This window comes from Drosophila melanogaster, chromosome 3L, assembly GCF_000001215.4.
Source record: "Drosophila melanogaster chromosome 3L".
Taxonomy (NCBI): domain Eukaryota; kingdom Metazoa; phylum Arthropoda; class Insecta; order Diptera; family Drosophilidae; genus Drosophila; species Drosophila melanogaster.
In genome coordinates, this window is record NT_037436.4 from 4,074,033 (window position 1) to 4,093,063 (window position 19,031).

General features: G+C 42.1%; 2 protein-coding genes across 8 annotated transcripts; one reads left to right on the top strand and one right to left on the bottom strand.

Annotated features, from left to right (window-relative positions):
* Nucleotides 1-44: 44 nt before the first annotated feature.
* On the bottom strand, nt 45-14,712 carry Gad1 (Glutamic acid decarboxylase 1). Of its 4 annotated transcripts, NM_168056.2 has the most exons (9): nt 11,591-11,811; nt 11,397-11,497; nt 10,698-10,766; nt 8,371-8,607; nt 4,894-5,462; nt 4,718-4,785; nt 2,767-2,845; nt 1,564-1,908; nt 45-1,506 (listed from the first exon to the last, which is right to left on the bottom strand). In NM_168056.2, the coding sequence occupies exons 3-9, from the start codon at nt 10,756-10,758 to the stop codon at nt 1,333-1,335; spliced, it is 1,533 nt and encodes a 510-aa protein (NP_728931.1). In that variant the 5' UTR covers nt 10,759-10,766; nt 11,397-11,497; nt 11,591-11,811; the 3' UTR covers nt 45-1,332. The 4 variants fall into 4 exon arrangements, with proteins under 4 accessions (NP_728931.1, NP_728930.1, NP_001261396.1 ...); NM_168055.2 differs by lacking the exons at nt 11,397-11,497; nt 11,591-11,811 and adding an exon at nt 14,180-14,712; NM_001274467.1 differs by lacking the exons at nt 11,397-11,497; nt 11,591-11,811 and adding an exon at nt 14,180-14,367.
* Nucleotides 13,549-18,674, top strand: CG14989 (uncharacterized protein). Of its 4 annotated transcripts, none has more exons than NM_001259683.1 (4): nt 13,549-13,672; nt 14,928-15,182; nt 16,007-16,110; nt 16,241-18,674. In NM_001259683.1, the coding sequence occupies exons 2-4, from the start codon at nt 14,935-14,937 to the stop codon at nt 16,627-16,629; spliced, it is 741 nt and encodes a 246-aa protein (NP_001246612.1). In that variant the 5' UTR covers nt 13,549-13,672; nt 14,928-14,934; the 3' UTR covers nt 16,630-18,674. The 4 variants fall into 4 exon arrangements, with proteins under 4 accessions (NP_001246612.1, NP_647855.3, NP_001246611.1 ...); NM_139598.4 differs by having other exon boundaries at nt 14,933-15,182; nt 16,241-17,270; NM_001259682.1 differs by having other exon boundaries at nt 16,241-16,868.
* The last annotated feature ends 357 nt before the right edge of the window (nt 18,675-19,031 follow it).

The window sequence follows — 19,031 nt, forward strand, 5'->3', positions numbered from 1 at the left end:
AAAGGTAAAGAGCGCCTTAGACATAATGAAGAGAAATTTTAATTGCGCTTTGATTACTTTTATTTATTTTACTCATATATTCATATATATAATATATTCATTTGCATTTATATAGATGTTGGAATAATTCTTGTTTGGCATTGATTTGGATCTGCAAATACATATACATACATTAATTTATACATACATAAAATGAGCGTGGTGCTGGATAAACTTAGATAACACGCTTTAAAGTACTATAATTGTTGAATTTATTGTAGTTTTTATGCCATTATTTTCTTACTTTTGCGGAATTGACAAACGAGTTTTGTGCACAGGTAGAATGTAATGTCTGATTGTGTTCTTTTCATATAGGGACATTTCACTACCAACCTTTCTGGAACAACTAACTGATTAAAACTTAACTAAAATCTGAATCTTCCAACATTCGTAATTGAGCTTAATTGACTCCGGGCAATACATATATACTTGTCAGCCATTTTGTTGAAACTAAACTCCAACTAATTCGATTATACGTATTCACGTCTCTATATATAGCACAGTTCGATACATGGACTAAATGGGTTCTGCGGCACAGATCCCCTCTCTTTGGTTTGTCTATACAATTAACAAGCACAGGTCTCTTTCGATCTTGTTTTTATAAAGGTACGCGCATGGCTATAGATATGATATATTTGAAAACATTCTCTGTTTGCAAACAAAGTGAAATCAACGAATTGAACTAAGGTCCTCAACTGGCTCTTCATCTTCTCCTGATATGTTAAGATAGCGTTCCAACAGTTTCTATATCATATACATATATATCATTATATCATCATAGTACTTTTGTGTGGGACTGGGGCTGTCTTTCGTTTTGGTGGTGCGTGTGTGGAGCGGTGGCTTCTATGCTCTGAATTCTATCGTTATTTTTCGGTATACATATAGATATTCAAATATAACTTGTGGATTCTCCTCTCGCCGTCCATTGATTTAGATATAGTTGCCAACGAACGTAAAAGTAAAACGCCTCGATTATACATAGTACTTTTTTTTCCAACTCCGGGACGAACGGATAACGACGCTTAACGAATAACGGTCAACGGATAACAGAATGAGAAATCGTAAAGGAACATCTAGCAACACGTTATAGATACAAACAAATGTACATTCAACATTGAACTCTGATGATTACCGGGATACCCATAATCGCCGGCTCTCGGATCTCTGGGCTCTTCAGCCGGTCTCCTGATATGCTTTTACCTAAATGATACTTCTTGGTTGTGTGAGATCTACCATTACCAATCGAAGCCGAACCGAACCGAGACGAGCCGAGCCAAACTAGACTGAAACCCCTTACAAGTCGTCGCCCAGGCGATGGATCTCGTCCAGCATAAAGTCCACATCCGCCTCGTTGACCGCCGCCGACGAGATAATCGAGCGGAAGAAGTTGGGCCGGCGATCGTCGGGCTGGTAGCCCACCATCAGCGTTCCCTTCTGCATCATGCGGCCCTTGATGATGGGGCAGATCTGCAAGGATAATTGGAAAGTGTTTAGCACTATACCGCTATATAATGACGATCTTACCTTTCCCAGCTCCACCTCCTTCTTGGCATCGTGTGGCACTCCTCTCAGTCGCTTGGGCACATACCAGAAGGAGACGTTGACGCACTCCGGTTCAAGGATCAGATGGAAGCGGTCGGACTGCTCGCGAATGCGCTTCAACTGGTACTGGACCAGCTCCATGAGCCGGTCCTGCTGCTGCTCGAAGCCCTCGGTGCCCTTGGCCCGCCACTGGAGCCACAGCTTGAAGATGTCGTTGTGGCGGCCGCACTGGATCACCTTGTCGCCGGTGTCGTAGCTAATGTCATACTGCTTGTCGGTCATGAAGAGATACTCCGCCGACATCTGATTGCAGCTGATGAGCAGGCCCTGCGTGAAAGATGTACAATAGATATACGAGTATGAACATATCGATTTGGGATGAAATCGCTCACTACGCAGCAGACGTAACTCCGCTGTCCATAAGTCAAGCTGAAATTTTAATTAAAATTCCGCCTGCCAAAAGACGCAACTGTGACCGATGGTAACATATTGCACGGGATGTAAAAAAGCCAGGGTGGTGACTTGGCGCATTTGGTTCGTCAAAGATTTCATTACGCATTGTGTGTGCGACTACCCTTGGCCATTTCGCTCCTGGTTTGGCAGAACGAACGGAACGAAACAACAAGGAATTGTTCGGAGTACAATTGGAATTCTTTACACAAACATTGTTCGATGTGCATCCAGAAGAATTTTGGGTGAACCGTCGAGGGGGAATGGGCCGGTTGGAAAAGGAATTTAAAGCATGGGGTTGAGCTAGGGGTATGCCTCCAATTTGTATCGCTTGGTTTGAGTTTCTGCGGGGGGGATTGGTGGTGGAATGACTCCTCCGACAGGCTGGCCTTTAATTTTAATTTGCAACTCAAAGAGCAATTATTCGTTTATTACTTTGCAAACAATGATTTCAGTGATTTTGGGTAATAAAATACGAAAAATGTGAGGTCACAGCTGTAAAGGATATACAATTTCGTTTGGTTGGTGGGGCTGCAGAACAAATTGTACGTTGCATACTTTTGTAACATGGACTTAAGCCACAACTCCCATCGAAATTCCACAAGCTCTGCAAAATCGATGCTACCACTTTCTAAGCCTTGAAATCTTGCCAAACTTTATTTAAATTTAAAAAAATGTTAAAACACCTAGCATAAATGATTTAATAAATTGATATCTCTGTAATAGTATACTTACATCCTCCTTGAAATGGATCGTGGAGCACTGGAGCAGGGCTCCCATGAGCTTGTGGGGATTCCAGGTGACCGAATCGGCACTGCAAGAGTTAAACGCACGGCGTTAAATGGACATTCAATTACGAATTACAAACAATTAACACTAAGCTGCCGCACTGCGGTACAATTCCCACTCCCAAGGACACCAATCCCACCCCCTGCTGTTCGACAAGAGTTCCAAAAAAAAAAAATCTAATGGGGGGAGGGATGCGGAAGGTCCTGGCAAGTGCCATAAATTGTGGCAATTTCAGGCCGCAGCACTTTAATTGAATTCAAAAGAGCGAGGACAACCCCCTGCGGCACTGGAGGGTTGACATTGACAGCTAAACATCCCTGTGGGAGCTATTTACAGTTATGTGGGCACTGAGAGTGTGTGCCTGTGTGTGGGCTGGGCTTGTAAGTGTGAGTGAGTGAGTGGGTGTCTATAAACATGATCCTTATGGAGTGCCTTGAAGTATGCTTCACTTTTTCAAGCAGTCTGCTGCTATGGGAAAAAGGGTATATGGTTTGTTTTAACGGTTTAGCATATAACAAATAATTTAAATACTATAATATTAGTCATAAACTTATAAAGAAAGTATTTTAAATATTTTGTTGCAGTAAATTTGAAATAAGTTTGAAACTCTGTGCTTTAATGTAGATTGACTTCAAACTTAGAGGAGTATCATTTAGTCGTAACACTTTTGACGTCTAATGCTTATTTGATTGAGCGGTGGCATGTGAAGCTAAACTTTTAAGAAGAGATTTTCGATTGTTTTAAGTTTGTTCGCAAATTGAAACTCAGCGGATTTAAGAGCCTCCTCCATCGAAGGACCATTAATCAGTTGCGTAAGCCGCCGAAGGCCACAAATTGTCAGCTGCATGGGCATTTTAATGATTAATTCGCGCTGAGAGCCTTTCAATTAAGGACCTCGATTTGCATGCCACAACAATTCGGGCCTTAGGATCCATTCAAACTAATTGAAGGCGTTCGCCTGGGTGATGGATGGACGGAAGGAAGTCGAAATGGGAACGGGAGTGGATGTTAAGTCCTCCTCCGTCGATGGCAATCAATTTGAAAGTGTTCTGTGGAGTCGGCTGCTTGACCGCAAGCTGTCGATTCCACGACAGCTGCACTTGCCGCATTTGCCTAAGCTTCCCGAAATGCTGAGTAGAATTAAAGATGTTATATGAATTGCCGAAGTAAATGGATTCGGGTTGGAAACGTAGGTCGTGCTGGAGATGGAGTAAAGTGCATTTCAGGTTGCGACTTTAAAATTAAAAATTCCTAGCCCCGGGGATGAATCCCTATTCCTGACTTGCCCGCCCATTCATTGTTTGGCGTAATTGTTGTGTAAGTAATGCCCATGGCCATCCAAAACACCCCCCTGGGCTAGATGGATTGGTTGGGAATGGGAGAAGGGGAAATCCACTTTGTTCATTTGTTTGTTCGGTCCAAAATGCACTCGGCTTGTGAATTGTAATCCCTGTAAGCTCTGAACACCTGATGGAGGCACTAAATGACAAATTGAGATTTTTCCCACATGTTCAGCACGCCGCCGACCTTCAAAAGGGGGCGGCAAAGTCGAGCGATGCGGGCCATTTGGGAGCATTTAGATTTAAATTTACCCAAACCGGGAAAGAGATTTCAATTTTTTGTTTTGACTGGCCCTGAAGATGAGGGCGCCCAAGGCACAAAGTTCATGTCAAGAACGATGATGAATGGGCACAGCAATTGCTTGGGACAAAAGATAAGGTTTTCCAAGGGGTTTTTAAAGCACTTCTGAGCAGCTCACTGGAACTTGAAGGAGTAAAAGATGGCTTAATTTGCTACATAAAAAGTATACCGCACTTAGAAAATTACTAGGACTTAACTACTACAACTCCAAAAATATTATTTGAAAAATGTAATATATATTTTTCTAAAAACTTACCGCTCAACACCAGTAAATCTGGGATGACGATGCTTACGCGACATCAACAATCCACCGCCCCAAGCAGCCTGGAAAAAATCAGAAAAAATTAGTAATTAATATTACAATATACGATCCTTGCAACTATTAAGTATCTATTGTTTTTTTTCTACTCAATTAGATTGTTTTGTTCTTACATCGATGTGCATCCAGCAGTTGTACTTCTGGCAGATATCCGCAATCGTGTTGATATCATCGAAGGCACCCAGCACAGTGGTGCCGGCAGTGGCGTTCACAAAGAATGGAATGTCACCCTTGGCCTTGCGCTCCAGGATCAGGCGCTCCAGCTCCGAGGTGATCATCTTGCCGTGCTCATCCGATGGCACCACAATGCAGTGATCGGTGCCCAGTCCACAAACGGCAGCGCATGATTTGATCGAGTAATGGCACTGATCCGAGGTGAACATCACCAGTGTGCCGGGCAATCCCACCGAGCCGTGCTCCTTGTAGTTCGGGAACATCTTGTGACGAGCTGCCAGGAAGGCATACAGATTGGAGATGGAACCTCCGGGTGCCAAAATGGAATCGCCACCCGACCAGCCAATGATCTCACGCATCTTGGTCAGCACCACATTCTCCATGAGAATGAAAACTGGTGCAATCTCGTAGGTGAACATGTTGGTGTTCGCAGTGGCCGTCAGCCACTCACCCGCCATGGAGATCAGGTCCAGACCGTTGGACAGCTGATTGAAGAAGTGGGGATGTCCTGGAAATTGTTAAAGAAAATATATGTATATGTTTTTAGTAGAGACCTTTCATCAAATATTTTGTAAGTCCGCCCTCTAAATTTGAATTCCAAACTTTAATTAATATTTCCAGTGGTAATACTTTTGACAGTTTGTATGTGCCTGCCTAATGTAGCTGAAAATGCTTTCCATTTAGCCACGGCTGTCTGGCTGTCTCTCCAAGTCTTTTCTGGGGACTTTTCTCGCTTCTCCGGAGAACCGAGTGATTCTAAGCTGACAGCAGATGTGCCTGGCAGCTGTGCCTCTGCCTTCACCCAACAACCCATCGCCCGCCCCATCAGCCACCCAATGTTTTTCGTTTTTTGTTTTATTAAAAATATATTCGAGGCCAGTGGCAAGTGAAACAAAGGCCGGGCCAAAACACGGCTGACTGGGCCCGAAAGGAAGAAGAATGTGTATAGGAATAGACTGCCGGAAGTGCATATGTTCAAGGGCAGACGGTACAAGGTCCTGGTGAATCAATAGCGGATAGTCTGCTCGAAATCCGTGTCCCCGGCTCAACAAGTTTTGCCCTGTAATCCTTAGACCCCGCATTCTGTGAGCTCTATAAATTGCTCATTTATTGTAGCTAATTGCGACTTGCCGAGCTTCGATTTTGGGGTGAAATATGTGCAGAGTGGGGCAAAACTCCCACGAAGAATCACAAAATGCTTTCAGTCACCATCAGGAAGCTGTCCAACTGCCGGATTTTTACCCCGCTCCACTATACTCCAGTTTGAACCCTTCGGCGTCTGTCAGTTCACATCTTGAGTGCCATAAGTCGTGTGATTAAAATCCCATTGCCCACAAGGCTAAATCCACCCACAGAAATAAAATACATGCACTTGGAAAAAAAAAATTGTCCACTAAGTAATGATTAAAAAATAATTGCAAGCCAAAGAACACAGCAAACATTACCCAACATAAAAACTATCATACTAAAATTTCGTATAAGCCAAAGCAAACAATCTAAAAAAAAACAGTTTAATAATATTTTCCAGTTTACTGAACTTTTACAACTTATCCGTTTTTTTTCTTTTATTAATTTCCCCATGTGTAAACTGACAGAGCGTTGGCATCCAAACATTTCAATTTGCGCATGTGGCCAGGATATGCTCGTTGGAAGGACTCGAGTCCTCGAATCGAGCGGATTCACCCCCGCGTCGGCAGTCAGCCATTCATTCGCATCAAAGGATCAGGAATGCAGCGAGTCAGAAAATAACAACGGATTTTGATTAAAGCTCCCCTCGTTTTTATGGAGTCCTCGCCGAAGGAAGAGAAGTCGTTTCCTTCGTATCAGGTTGCCCGTTTGACAGGGCGCGCATTATGTGAGATTAAGGATCATAAATGGGACTCTTATCGGGTCTGCAGGGAGAAGAGCTGGCTCAGAGGAAAATAATTGACAGTGCTATCTTCTGAGGAGAAACATTAGCACTAAACATAGCACTAAAATTAGTTACTATTTTAAATAGCAATTCCAATTGCGAGAGACTTAGTCCCCTTTATTCGAAACTTATGACAACTTATGACATTAAAACTTTATTTTAACAATAGCCCACTTGCCAAGCGTAATGAGCAAGAAACTAATTCAAACTTAGGCCACAACTTGAACATATTCCATGGCACTACGCATCCTAATTACATTTCTTTTTCTTTCCCAAAAGTTTCGCATCATGCAATCTGAGCTTATTCAGTTGCAGCCTTGATTGCGTAGAGTTTTAATTCAATTTTTAGCAAGCCAAATGGGAGCAGACGGCTAAACAGCAGCAGCCTCATTTCCTGCGAGAAAAATCGGGGGAAGCGACGCCTGCTTCCGAGACAAGGCCGCAGTTTCCGGAGGTTGGGGGCGTTGCTTCCACATGGGTTGGAGTGGGTGGTGTGCGTTGGTGTGGGTTGGCTAGAGTAAATACGCTTATTATCGATACTCCAAACACAATTGCGGTCACGTGCGAGGACTGCACAAACATCGGACAAAGGACAAAGACAGCGTCGCTCGCCTGGGGAGCGACTGCCTCTCGCATTAATTTTCAATGAAATCAAATCAGCAAGGACATTCAAAACAAGCTGGAGCGAAATATGTGAGAAGCAATCGACTTGGGGATACCATAGAATTTCGAAATTATATTAGGAACTCAATTGATACATTCCAAGTAGCATACCAATGTAGTCCTCATTATTATATATATTTTTATAAATCTTATTGTAAAACTGGCAGGTAGTTCCATCAGATCCCAAGTCAAAACCTCATCTTACATATATGAATAAGTACTAGTGAGTACTGAACTTAATCCTCCCTAATATCCCCTTTTTCATCCACTAGTGGGTATGAAAAAGTTAAAAGTGAAACGTGCGAATGACTTTTGGCTGCTAAAGCCGCGCCCACAAAGAACCCTTTTGCCCGATTTATGATTGATGGCCGAGTGGATCTGAATCGCGTGGATTACTACAGACTACGGACCCCCAGGCGAGTGTTTTTGAAAGGTGTAAACAAGCCGGGGTGCTGCTCAATGGGCCATAAAATGGCATTGTCTGCTGTATGCTGTCTGCTTCCTGCGACCAGGACGAGTAGATCTGCCCGAGTGCCATCAATATGCTAATGTGCTTATCTAGAGGGCTGCACACTTTGTGCCCTAATGCCACCGCAAGGTCCAGAGGCACGCGTCCTGCGCTCGTCCTTAAAAAGTGAACCATATTCCACGGACAAAAGGCATATGCTAAGCAGGGACAAATTTGATTAATCCCCAACTGAGCAAACTTCACAAGGTGATGATAAGGAAGTCAGCAAGCTTAGATCACCTCTGAATATATTCATCACACATCTCGGGGAAACCAGGGATTCAATAGAAGTTCAGATTTATTGGTCGGGAATAATAGAGATCCTTAACTTACCCGTCTTAACTTGGTACTTCAATGTGGTGGCACAGTCCTCGATGAGCTGCTGCAGTGGCAAGGCGCGATCGGGCACATCCAGATCGAGCAGCCGCTTCATGTCCTCGGGATGGTGGAAGTCCAGAACCTTCTCGTTCCGGTCGTTGGTGGCCTTCACAAAGTCCAGCAGCACATCGATTACCTTCAGCAGGAACTCCCGTGTCTCCGGTCCAGCGGTCACTGTTGTGGGCATGAGATCTGGATAGGAAAAACAATAGCGGTATGAAAAGAGGGTGCGGAAAAAACCAAATGAGAATTCCTTATCGGTAAATATGAAAAGCGTGCCCCACCGCTGACAGAAAAAATGGTCTTCCTCTCTTATCGTGATATATGGCTATTATTATTACAATGATTTGTGGGCTGGCGCAGTCGTAAAAAGAGATGACTGGCTTTAAGGTAAGTTAAGTCGAATGTCCTACGGGGCAAGATGAGATTTCAATTATTTTTTTAGACTATTTCTATCCATTCACTGCGAGAATTTGGAATAATCATAAGAATTTCTTTATAATTTTTAATTTTTTCTATGTTTTAAACATATTTCTATTTGCATTGAAGTACCTCTATTCTCCCATTACGTTAATATTCACTTAGCGGTAATAAAAAACTTTTATAGCGATTGCATTTATTATTATACATTAAGAGTGTAATTTTCATGTCTTTCAATTACAATTTTATTTAATTTTACTGCCCGGAATAACGAAACACTGGGATTAAAACGCTGTACATCAGCGAAGCTTATTCGGAAACTAGCAGGATTTGGGCATCACACCCTTGTGGGTTGTACATATCCTTGGTCTCGGTGTCCTTGCCTTCGTCCTTCTGCGGTGGCTGCAATTAATTACTGGGGCTTTCGTTTAAGCATCGGCAGTGGCCACTAAGCCAGCGAGCAAATGGGAGCAGCTCCATTAGAAGCCAGCTTGGAAATCAATTGCAAACTTAACGTTGCGCATGATTACCATTTTCGTTGGGGGAGGTGGTGCGACAAATTGTAACAGTTTGAAAAATTCCACGACTTTACGGCCAAGAAGTTAAATAAAATTTAATGTGCTCGTCTGCTTCGGTGGGTGCTCAGTGTCAAAGGCAGACGTTGGCCCAGCCGAGAGTCCTGCGAGTCCTTGGAAGGCATTACGAGCAGCCGCCGCACACGAGCGTCCTGGAATCGAGCGTGAGCAATATCCTGTGACTAAACGGTTTATGTTTGTTGGCCTTTCAATCTGAGGCACGCGTCTGCCGCCTCGGGGAGAGTCCTGCCACCTTTCTGGTCCTTGTGCAACACACATACATACATATGTACATCGAATGGTGGTGGTTTGTTTGACTTTCTGTTCTGTTCTGTCTGTTTGTTGCGTGTTTGTCGAGCAGAAATCTGTTACAGGGCAACAGTCGCCAGTTTCACGCTTCACCAGAGGCAGCAAACGCACACGAAACACAAGGAGCTTCCAGTGCGGGGCCATTTATCAAGGACACACGAGTGTCCTGGACAGCCCACCGCTTGTCCATGTCCTTAAACAGCAGACTCCTGTGCGCCAGTTGCCCAGCTTGCCCATTTTCTGTTCCCTGTTCCTGGCAGTGTCAGTTTAACACTCGTTTATTATTTGCCCAGCCAAAAGCGATGCGATTCGAGTGCAGTTATGCGTAGGACCAATGTTTGCCAGGATTATTACCAAGGCGAAGTAATCGCCCCCCAGACACATGATCGCAAAATATGTTTCTTGTGCCGGAATGTGACAGGTTGGAGTTGCACAATTCGAAAATAAATTCTTGCTCTCGGCTAGCTCTAAGTCCTTGTTTTCTTGCAATTTATGGTTATGACAAGGAGCTACCCGATGGAATATTAATTACTTATCGACAAAACGCTGCAGATACAATGTACAATACTTATACCAAAAGGGAAAAATACTTTTACCTCATTACTTTTACCTCAGATGCCTCAGATACCTCAGCAAAGTGTTTACTATCTGACAGTCAGGGAACTTAACTGTAGGGTCCTTGTTCTATTCCTTGCTGTGTTGTATAACCAAAGGACTTTTTTAAGCATTTTGAAATCTTATCAAAATAACATTTTTAAAACAAAACAACGATAATACCACGCTTTCTAATATTTCGTATCTAAAACTAATATAGGCTCTTTAAAATCGGGTTACAAAAGGATTTTTTGGTAGACTAAAACAAACCTGAGTTCTCTAGAGAGTAAATATACATACGCATATTTAATTCATCTTCCCGAATCTGTTTTCTTATATTGTTTATGAAACATTATATTATTTTAAATTCAAATAGATACTCACCATATGCCGTCAGTTTGCCCGTCCTCTCGGACAGTTTATACCCGTTGGGATTCAGCGACATTTTCTCCTCTGAAAAGATACAGAGTAAAAAACGTGATGAAATTATTAGGGGGGAAACGCAAAGTGCGGACTCAGCAAGATAAGGAAAAATGGAGCTCGGCCAAATGAAGTGAGTCAATGTTATGCAATCGACCGAAGGCCGTGGGTCCTCGGGGCAGGTGTTACATAAGTCCTTGCACTTCGAAAGCCCCCATTTTCCAACAACCCACACACACAAATTGCATAACCAAGACAAGCAAACAAACAAACGGTGCGAAAATGCAATGGGCGTGTAAATAAACAGAGTGGAAAATGGAAAATGGAATGCGGAGTTTGGCGAACGAGAAGGGGGGGGGGGCTGTTGGTACAAGGACAACTGAAGGGCAAGCTCCAAGTGGGAGGTAAGTATTTGGTATATGCCACATATACACGGATTTCAGGGCCCCTCCTTTTCACTTTTGGCGCCATCTGCTATTGCGCAGTGAGTGTTAAGCCAATTTCCTGCGACGGAACGAACATATATAGTATATATATATATAAGCTTATATATATACATAAGCTTGATTTACATGGGGATACAGACAGCGCGACAGCTGCAATTAATGGCGAAAACCTTGGACAGTGCGAAACTTATGCAACAAAATCGTCTGGGAGTCTTACCGATAATCCTGCGGATATCGTCGATATACTGCTTTAGGTAATTCACTTTGACTGTCTGCGGGGGGCGACGAATCACCGACGAGGCTTTCGAAAAGATATAGCTAGAGGAATGTGCGAGTACGAAATGTATCGAAATGTATCTCTGAGATGGAGCTGCGATTAACTACTTGTGGTCTAAACCAACGACAACTTACAGAGTTCTCTTCTTCCTAGCAACAACAAAAAACACTGAAAATCACTCGCGAAACGGAGGAGCAACAATTCGCTGATTGAACGGACTGGGAATTACTATTGGATTTGAAATGTATATATATTTTCACAGGTTCACAGGTTTCGGGCAACTTTCACTTTCGGTTTGGGAAACTTAGGGAACTGAGCAGCCTACACTCGCTGACGATCTGCGGAGCTATGAGCAGCAGCATCCGCCTGAGTTGCCTACGAAGCTTTTCGCATCCAAAAAATGGCTGCCCATATACCACTACAAGCGTACCTATGTATATACATACTACTCCTCAATCTCTTGCATAACCTTCAGCGACAACGACAACAACAGTGGGGCTGAGGAAAATGCGGGAAATTCTCCGGGTGACGTCATTGATTTTTCGGAAACCATCTTTGTTAAGGCCATTTTGCGTGGGCGGAGCTTCGGCCATGCGCGCCCCAAAGTATCCAACAGATACACATGAAATATGTGCGCACGCCTGGTGAATGCTAAAGAAATAATAAAACGGGATAAAGGGAAAGGAAAATATAGATTGTGATGGGGCGACCAAATGAAAAGCTAATTAACAAACTAATTTTGCCACTGTTTCTGACATTTACAATGACCCACAACTTTTTATGAGAGTTTCCTGTCGAATGAAACAAAAAAAAATAACCCTATAATTACTTTCATTTCCCGCATATATGTACATATGTGCGCTTAGATATAGAAGCCAAAGCATATAGATTCCTGGTATATAGAACAAAAACGAAATTTGGGTCAAAGCTAGGCCGCCCGCCCACTTGGGCTATGCAAAATAGATATGTATCTCAGAGTGAAATTGCATCATTTCCAATAGAACGCGTTTCGTAGCATACTTTTGAGGGCCAGAGAACATCTATGGCCATGTTATGCAACTTGGGTAAAGAGCCCAGGAGCAGCAGGACCAAAAAGGACGTCCATCAAACTGGAGAAGCTTAAACAACGAGAACCCTAGGAATACTTGCCGCAAAAGAGTTCCACCCACTCCACTTCCATTCTTATCTGACACACGGAGCAGCTGGCGTAGGATGTTACCACACACTTGGCACTTGGCACTTGGTCCTGCTGCTGCTCCAGCTCCTGCTCCCTGGGCAGGATCCAATGCGTCAGCGTATTTTCGTTGCGAGGGCTCTGGCACTTGAAAAGTGTCTTTCGATGTAACTGATTGCAACTTAAGAAGGCCATTACAGTGGCAATAACTCCCTTGCTAGTCCCTGTGATCCATCTTTTTTATTGAATGCCTGCAATATTGGCAAAATGAAGTCGACACTTGTTCAACATGACTTTCAAAACATTCTCATAGGGCGTAGTGCATTACTTTGTAGCACTAGCTAGAAGAAATCCAACGGCAGTTGCAGAAAGTCCATAAAGCCGTAATTGCACAACGAAATCGTTACTTTTGATGTGGCAACAACTGTGTGAAAGGACTTTCTTCGCAGTTTTTTAATTGTTAATTGCTCAATTGCTTTCTTGAAACAATAAAAACATTTTAGAAGACCTTAAGTGACAAATATGGCGCCTAATAGATATGAATTTGCACCCTACGCCTTAACATCTGCGTAACCCTTTAACAAAACCCATCCATCACAAGTGTCAGACAAATATTTCTGATACAAAAACAGCTCATGGTATTTAGAACCACTAAACATGGCGAAATAAAGTCGCCTGCTATCTGAAAAGCACTTCAACGGCATGTGCTACCAATAATAATTAGGCACTCGGTCTGCACTTATCGCAGATATATGGCAAACAGACCAGTCTGAAAAGGAGGGGGGGATCGGGTGTATCTGCGATAGTCTATCCTCTGATTCGCACTTGAATCTATGACACCGGCAGATAAAGCCATCAAAAACATTTATTATTAGTAAGTGGGATTTTCGTTTGGGCCGGTTTGGGCTCAGTTGAACAACTGCTACCATTTGTAGCGGACAGCTTTATATAAATCCCGTCGAGTTAAGGATTTAAGCATTTCGAGCGGAGCAGGTGCCACGAACAATCGGATTTAATTGAGTCAAACTTTTGGAAAAGCACAGTGAGTTGTAACAGGAAACGGAAACAGAAACAGAAACAGTAACAGAAACAGCAGCAGACATGGACAAACAAAAGGATTATGGGTTTAAGCCATTTTAAGAGCGATGTTTAAAATACTCTCAAAAATAATGGTTGCAATACAAGCATGTCGCCTTGCAGTCCCTTTTAAAAGTTATATGTACATTTTTAAGGAATATTTTAGTTAAAAGAATAGTCATATTACTAAAAATAACAAAGCTTTGAAGAACTATTTATTTGATTTTAATCAAACTAGAAAGCTGAAAGGGATTTGTAAAATTATCAAAAAATAAAACTATGCAGTCATTAAATATTTAATACTTCATTATAAACATTCCTTATTATTAATGATAGCAGATAAATAAATTGAGATAGATACTTTGCATCAGTAGAAATAGTTAGACAGGATCGATACCCTTTCATAAGAGCACAACTAGCGAATGGAATTGAACAATGAGATGAGCTCTCGACCAGAAAATAGGATGCTCACCTGGCTGTGATTGCACGTAGCGCAAGTAGGCCCTGTAACCCAGATAGGCGAAAATGTTTGGAGTCAAGTGCCACCCACGGATGCGGATGGAGCTGGGAGCTTGGGTCTGCTATTCTCGGGCGGCTAATTCAGACCGGGCGTTTCTGGCCAGGGCGAAGCGTCCTCTTTGGCACTCGACTCTCAACTGCCAGCCAGAGGCATCAGAAGCACAGTGGGCCAGGGAATGCTCCGCACCCCGGGGGCCATGAACATTTTTCGTTGCCCGTGGAAAACAAATGGGAGTTTGGGAATTTCGACTGTTTAGCCTGTCATTACGCTGACAAAATAAGATTCCAGCAGGTTGGTTAGCTGAGGCATTTATGTGAGGTATTTTCGACGAGAATCCCGTTGCAAAAGCGTTGTCAGGATGCCAGAATGCCAGGATGCCAGGTGGGAGTCTCAGTTGCGTTCGAAAGACAGGCGATTGCATAACCCCTTTCGGTTTGGCAAATCAAGCGAATGATATTCGGATAGCAAATGCTCGGGATAACAATGGTGTAAGGATTAGGCCCCGCAGGCAAGTACCCCAAACGCTGCTTTTTGCTGCCTATTTTTGAGAGCGCGATAATTGCATTTCGAGCACAATTGCTCCTATTGTACGGGGCCAAACAGTCTCCATTTTGGCCCAGTCCTCCCTGGAGGATAATACGCCCCAAACCAGCGTGAAAAACCCATCCCCCAGTTCCGTAATCTACCCATCTCTTTTCAGCCCAGCGATGGGAGAGCGTGTTGAAAAGCGACAGAGAAAAATGGGGGGATGTGGATTACAGCTCGTCATACCATTGGTCACAATCCTCATCCTGGCTGCGCAGGCGCAGGCTGTGACGTCATCGCCCGTCCTGAAGGACGACACTTTGGGGGATGCTGCTCCGACGGCAGCGCATTCAGCAGCCAAAATCCTTGAAGACGTCCAAACCATCAGCGCAGTTCAGGATTGGAGTTTGCTGTGTAAAGAGCTCTGCGGGTAAGTTTCGGATAAACAGCAATCGAAAACTCTAGGAATTACTGAAAGTAAGGTGCCTCGGCGCAAAGTGACTCAAGTGTTTATTGTTGGCAAGTGCAGGTTTCCCCCCAACACAAAAAAAAGTGCAAACTAATAATGATAATAATACGACACATTTACCAACTAAAATGTTGGCCTTGAGAAATCATTTGCAAATCGCGTCGGCCTTTCAAGTGGCTTCCATCGAGGTTTTCCCACAATCGCGTGTGTCAGGGAAATATAATCCGCATTCCTGATGATCGGTGGCTATATCAATGATTCGTGACTCGACTTTTGTGGCGTGTGTGCAGTAGTTTGTCAAGTGCCAAATATGTTAAGTATAAATGGCACTCGAAGTCGCCAGAAGTACTGTGCTCACTTAAAAAATTGAATAGGCTTTAAAAAATAAATTCTAAATGTCGGGTCAAAGCTAATCAAAATTATTTCACAATTTTACGATATATAATTTACAAATATTATTAATTAGAACATTTTGGCTTGCGTTTATATTTAAAATATACTCTGCATTATTTTTTAATTTGGTGTTTAATACTATTTAAAAATGTTTTGAAATAAATATATTTTTTACAAAAAAAAAAAACAGTTTATCAAGTCGAGATTTTCCTAGATCATTTGTGCTATTTAAAACTATGTTATCTGTAAACCTAGTTTCAATAACAATTATGCATATATCATGGTTCTTAACTTGGTAATGCGAGTGTCATATACTGTCATCTTAAATCTTTTTTTTTTTTAATTTACTCTGCATTGCAATTTAATCAGCATTTTATGGTTGATCCTTGCAGAGCTGGCCTGGGCGTTGCTTCAACGCCTGATGTGGCCAAAAACACAATCCTGAGACCGGAGACGGATGTGGCCAAGTGCCGGCAACTGTGTGGACTGCCTAGGGGTAAGTGGAAAATAATATATTGAAACTCTATTCAAAATATTATACTTTAATGATTATTATGGTCGAACTTAAGGTTAATTTGCTTTTTGAAAAATAAACATACTAATCAAATGCACTTATTTACTTCCAGCTAAAGCGGGCGACTTGGTCTGCTCGAGCTTTTGTGGTCAGATGGGTCGCTCCCTGCCCGGATGCAGTCCCTGCCAGCAGGAGGTGCGCAGGATGAGGGTGATGAAGGAGCGGAAGCAGGAGGAGGAGAAGCAGGAGGAGGTTCGAAAGGACGAGGAGAAGGCCAGTGGAGTGCTGGGCGATCCAACACACGGTTCCAGAGCCGCGGAGAATGCCGAACGGAGAGGATCGGTCGAGGAAGCAACAGTGTCCGCAGCTACCGTGGCAGCCGCCTCGGAAACGGACACAACCACTCCGGCACCGGACTGGGACGAAGTGTGCAAGGTGCTCTGCAAGACTGGCGATGGCGGGTCTTTGTGCAACTGTGATTTATCGCCGTTCTTCAGCTGAGCGATCCCCACCTTCCTGAGGGGATCGCTCCCGATGGAGGCGCTAAATCACAAAACCATATATATGGATCGAGAATTATCTGATTATCTGATGTTTTGTTGTTCTTCGTTTTTGAACTTCAGTTAGTGCTATTGTTGTCATGAAAAAGTATCTCCCATATATAATCTATATCGGAAAACGTGTTACGAAAGTTTAGTTAAATACTGTAAAGAGATAAAAACAAAAACTATAGAAAAATCAAAAAAAAAATCAAACAATTCAATATAAATAATACATAGAGAAGAATATACGATGAGGAGGAGGAGCAAGCAAACAAAAAAAATTCCCTATGCGAATCAATTAATTTGTAACTAATTTCAATTACAACTAACTATAGAAAAGCTATAGAGTAAGCAAGGGGGGGGACTTTACCCCCCACACTCGAGAAACAGCAGAATCACGCAGGGCTTCCAGTGCGTCGCCTCGGAGGATGAGGATGCCCTCCCAAAAGGCATCCGAAATCCCCGGGACGGACACAACCCGTATTTAGGTGATTGGTCAAGGAATTGGACTGAGGAGACACAAGAAGAGATATATGAAGATGAACAACCAATTAATATCAATGTACACAACATATCGTGCGGTAAACACTACCCAAAATCAAAAAACAAAAAAAAAAACACCCAATCACATTTATTTGGAATACACCTTGGTTCGATGGAATCAGCATATCAATTTACCACGAGGCAAAAACAAGTTGGTATCTAAAGAATTTCCTTTGTTTTGGCTTACAAGTTATTGGCGAATCTAAAGCATTGAGATATTTCAAATCAGCATCAATTAGGAGTGTCGCAATTAGGCCAAAGTGCCAACCAAGAGTTTAGTGTTGGTTACGGCCCTTAAACGCAAAAGCAACATTTATAAAATATATACTTGTACTTACTAACGAATAACACATGTAATTGGTCTATATATATATCCACAAAATGAGTTGCGATTGCAAATCAGAAACTCAGACGGGCTATACTGGATCTACCAGACCCGTATACATCATATATATATATATATGAATATATATATATACATAAAGCTGTAAACCATAGTTACCATAATATCTAGGTGTCATATTGTTCAGCATAAATAATCGCATATGATGTATTGTATGCATATTATCTGTGTGTTTGGAAGACATTTTTTCGCATTGCATTGAAATGGAAGACAACTTAAATCGCATTCTGGAAGACATGCGTTGCGGCAGCGCCAAAAAGATCGGCCAGCTGCCAAATAGTTTGTAAGATATTCTATATAATAATAATAATAATGAGATTTTCGATTCGAGCTCGAAGATATAGTCAATACAAGCACACGTTGTTGTGGCAAACGCGACGCTGTGACTGACAATAATTAACTATAACTTAGCAGGAGAAGAGCAGGCAAGGAAGTTCGCATACTCAGTGTCTATATATCAGTACTATTGCTAATATTAACCATGCACTACTACTAATCAAGGAAAATGGAAAATAATTAATAAATATTGTATTGCACCAAAGTTATAAGGCAATTTTCAGAGCACATTCATTGATAACCTAATGCGGCTTCAGTATGTATATCGATGTGTAGCAAGTTAATCACTCAGTAATTAATATACGAAATGCACTTTACATTTATGTATATGTATATGTGTTAGGCGTTGCGTTTCTGCCATGAATACAGCGACTAGCGAACCGATCACACGGATTATGCCGGAATAATATCCATAATTCAATAATATATATATACATATATATATATATTTATAACCAACAGACACATCATCATCATCAATTACGAATACCGAGTCGAAAACCGTTTCGAACCGATTATGCCGTTTCGCAGTTTCGTTTCTTTAGTTTTATCCAATGGCCAGGCATTATCTTAGTCGGTAATGTCTGGGGCTATGGTTAAAATAACACAGAAAAATAGATTTAAAGGCAATTTCACAACAGATAACCATAACAGCAACTACACAACCAAATAAAGGCAATTATTATCTTATATACGTTAAATGTTGTAAAGCCCCTCTAAACAAAAAAAAAAACAAGAAAGCCTGTGTTTTATTGGGATGGCTAAGGGGCTCAATAAATATGCAATTCAATTTTTTATTTTATTAATTTTATTACATTTTTTACAAATACCCCGAGTTTTCATTTAATTTGAATAACAAGAACTAACGTAACGTACAATTTGAATACACTGCTTTACCACGTAAGCTTGAGGAACCGTTTCACTGCTTCAACCGTGGCAAGCAGTGCATAACCGCTTGAGCTGCTTTAAACAGTATTTCAAATCAGGGCGCGCTGTCTACATTCTTATCTATATGTGTATAACAAAAAAATTGATTGCTTATTTCTTAGGTACCTACATACATATATTAATTATTTCCC

What these genes read in the sequence shown, in the direction of transcription:
- Gad1 (NM_168055.2), bottom strand. Translation starts at nt 10,758, where the DNA reads ATGTCGCTGAATCCCAACGGGTATAAACTGTCCGAGAGGACGGGCAAA. An exon ending in ACTGCTGGATGCACATCGAT is followed by an intron (nt 4,786 to 4,893) that starts GTAAGAACAAAA and finishes GATTTTTTCCAG; the next exon opens with GCTGCTTGGGGCGGTGGATT. An exon ending in AGGAGGTGGAGCTGGGAAAG is followed by an intron (nt 1,507 to 1,563) that starts GTAAGATCGTCA and finishes TTATCCTTGCAG; the next exon opens with ATCTGCCCCATCATCAAGGG.
- CG14989 (NM_001259683.1), top strand. Translation starts at nt 14,935, where the DNA reads ATGGGAGAGCGTGTTGAAAAGCGACAGAGAAAAATGGGGGGATGTGGA. An exon ending in CTGTGTAAAGAGCTCTGCGG is followed by an intron (nt 15,183 to 16,006) that starts GTAAGTTTCGGA and finishes TGATCCTTGCAG; the next exon opens with AGCTGGCCTGGGCGTTGCTT. An exon ending in ACTGTGTGGACTGCCTAGGG is followed by an intron (nt 16,111 to 16,240) that starts GTAAGTGGAAAA and finishes ATTTACTTCCAG; the next exon opens with CTAAAGCGGGCGACTTGGTC.